The following is a 2,010-nucleotide window of genomic DNA, read 5'->3' as shown; positions in this document are numbered from 1 at the left end:
CCTAGCCGGAGGAAATTTCTCTAACCAGAATGACCAGCCATACTTCTCCCAGTTCTTTCTGTGTTACATTAACGTGATATTTTATTGCCTTAATGCTATACCAGAATTTTCATCATATAGTCATCACTGATGCTGTGTTAATACTGATTTTGGGCTTCCTTTCTTAAAACTCTCTTGCTATTGTCGTAGCTCCTATGTCTCCAGTGATGGAAATAATGCCGTTGTAGCTGAGTGAGCGTCCGTGTACACGTGCACACACATGTAAATTAATTACGGAAAGCTGATGATAGTTGTCATGCATTACAGTAGCTTTGTCTCTTAAGAATGGGTGGGCAGCAGCAGGTGTTTTAGAGGAGCTTTTAGGACAATTTGCTAAAAGTTTATCTGACTTTCTGTGTGCATTGGTAGCAGCTGAAAATGCAACAGCTCTAATTCCAGCAATGGTTTCTTTCTCTGTATTGATACAATGGAGGTGGTTATATCAAATAACAAAATTAAGTACTTCAGTACACTTACCATATGGGATTTATACGCAGTGTGTCTTGGTTGGCCAAGTGGTTTATAGTTGGCCAAAGTACAGCTGATACTGTAATTTCTCTACACCTGCAAGGTTTAATAAGCTGAAAACGAAACCTGATCTAAACATACTGAATTCTACACACTTCTTCTGAGAACATTCAACAAGTTACTTGATACGATTTTTCTCAAGACTGATCTGACCAAAAACAACATTTGAATTCTAATGTTTGCTTTTTGAAATGCAAAGAATTATAGTAAATTCAGAAGATCATATACTTGGTGCCTTTGAAAACAGAGCAAAAAGGAAGCTCTTCAGGCATCAAGTAGCAAGCAATGAAAACTAGAACATAACATAACCTACTGTTCTGTCCATAGAAGGAGAATAACAGCAGGGAGAATGACAGGTGGATTGGTGGTAGTAAATGAAATTGTATTTAATCTTTTTCGTTTGTTGCTTTTAGGCAAAACTGGGTGAACAAGGCAATCTTTCAGAACTGGTTAATCTCATCCTGTCTTTTGCTGATGGAAACAAAGATGGGAGAGTTTCTTTGCCAGAGGCGAAATCTGCATGGGCACTTCTGCAGCTAGAGGAATTTCTGTTGATGGTGATCTTGCAGGATAAGGAACATACTCCCAAGCTGATGGGTTTTTGTGGGGATCTCTATGTGACTGAAAGAGTTGAATATACCTCTCTCTATGGAATCAGCCTTCCATGGATTGTAGAACTTCTCATTCCCTCTGGCTTCAGAAGAAGCATGGACCAATGGTTTACTCCATCATGGCCAAGAAAGGCAAAAATTGCTATAGGGCTTTTAGAATTTGTGGAAGATATTTTCCATGGACCTTATGGAAACTTTCTTATGTGTGATACAAGTGCCAAAAAATTAGGATATAATGAAAAATACGATTTGAAAATGATGGACATGAGAAAAATTGTGCCAGAAATGAACTTGAAGGAAATAATTAAAGATCGACAGTGTGAATCCGATCTGGACTGTATTTATGGTACAGACTGTAGAACTCTATGTGACCAAAGCAAAATGAGATGTACCACAGAAGTAATTCAGCCAAACTTGGCAAAAGCCTGTCAGCTACTGAAAGACTATCTGCTTCGTGGTGCTCCTTCTGATATCCATGAAGAACTAGAAAAACAACTGTACTTGTGTATTGCCCTTAAAGTCACAGCAAATCAGATGGAGATGGAGCATTCTTTAATACTCAACAACTTAAAAACTTTACTGTGGAAGAAAATTTCCCATACAAATGATTCTTAGCTTCTCCACCAGCAGCAGGTTTGATAGATGCCTGCCACTAGAGGTGGCCTACCACATTTGATAAAAATGATCTGCAGCATTTGCTAAAGAGGTTTCTTTACTCAGATTTCATTAGTGGCTCTGTTACTCTTGCCCTTCAGTCAGTACTTCATGGCAGGGCTTCTCAAAGAACGAACGTGCCACTGAGTGATCAGGGCAGAGGCCAGAAGCGCTTCTG

At 39.1% G+C, this 2,010-nt stretch overlaps 1 protein-coding gene across 2 annotated transcripts in view; it reads left to right on the top strand.

The window, feature by feature from the left end:
* FAM69A (family with sequence similarity 69, member A) overlaps positions 1 to 1,793 on the top strand; it is a 3,422-nt gene extending 1,629 nt beyond the window's left edge. For both annotated transcript variants that reach the window (XM_010194138.1, XM_010194139.1), the window contains one exon: positions 981 to 1,793. In XM_010194138.1, the coding sequence (XP_010192440.1) occupies positions 981 to 1,793 (813 nt within the window). The remainder of the gene's footprint in view (positions 1 to 980) is intronic.
* Positions 1,794 to 2,010: the final 217 nt, after the last annotated feature.

The sequence above is a fragment of the Mesitornis unicolor genome, unplaced genomic scaffold, assembly GCF_000695765.1.
Source record: "Mesitornis unicolor isolate BGI_N332 unplaced genomic scaffold, ASM69576v1 scaffold46901, whole genome shotgun sequence".
NCBI lineage: Eukaryota > Metazoa > Chordata > Aves > Mesitornithiformes > Mesitornithidae > Mesitornis > Mesitornis unicolor.
The sequence above is the reverse complement of the archived record's forward strand: the minus strand, read 5'-3'. Positions and strand labels throughout refer to the sequence as shown.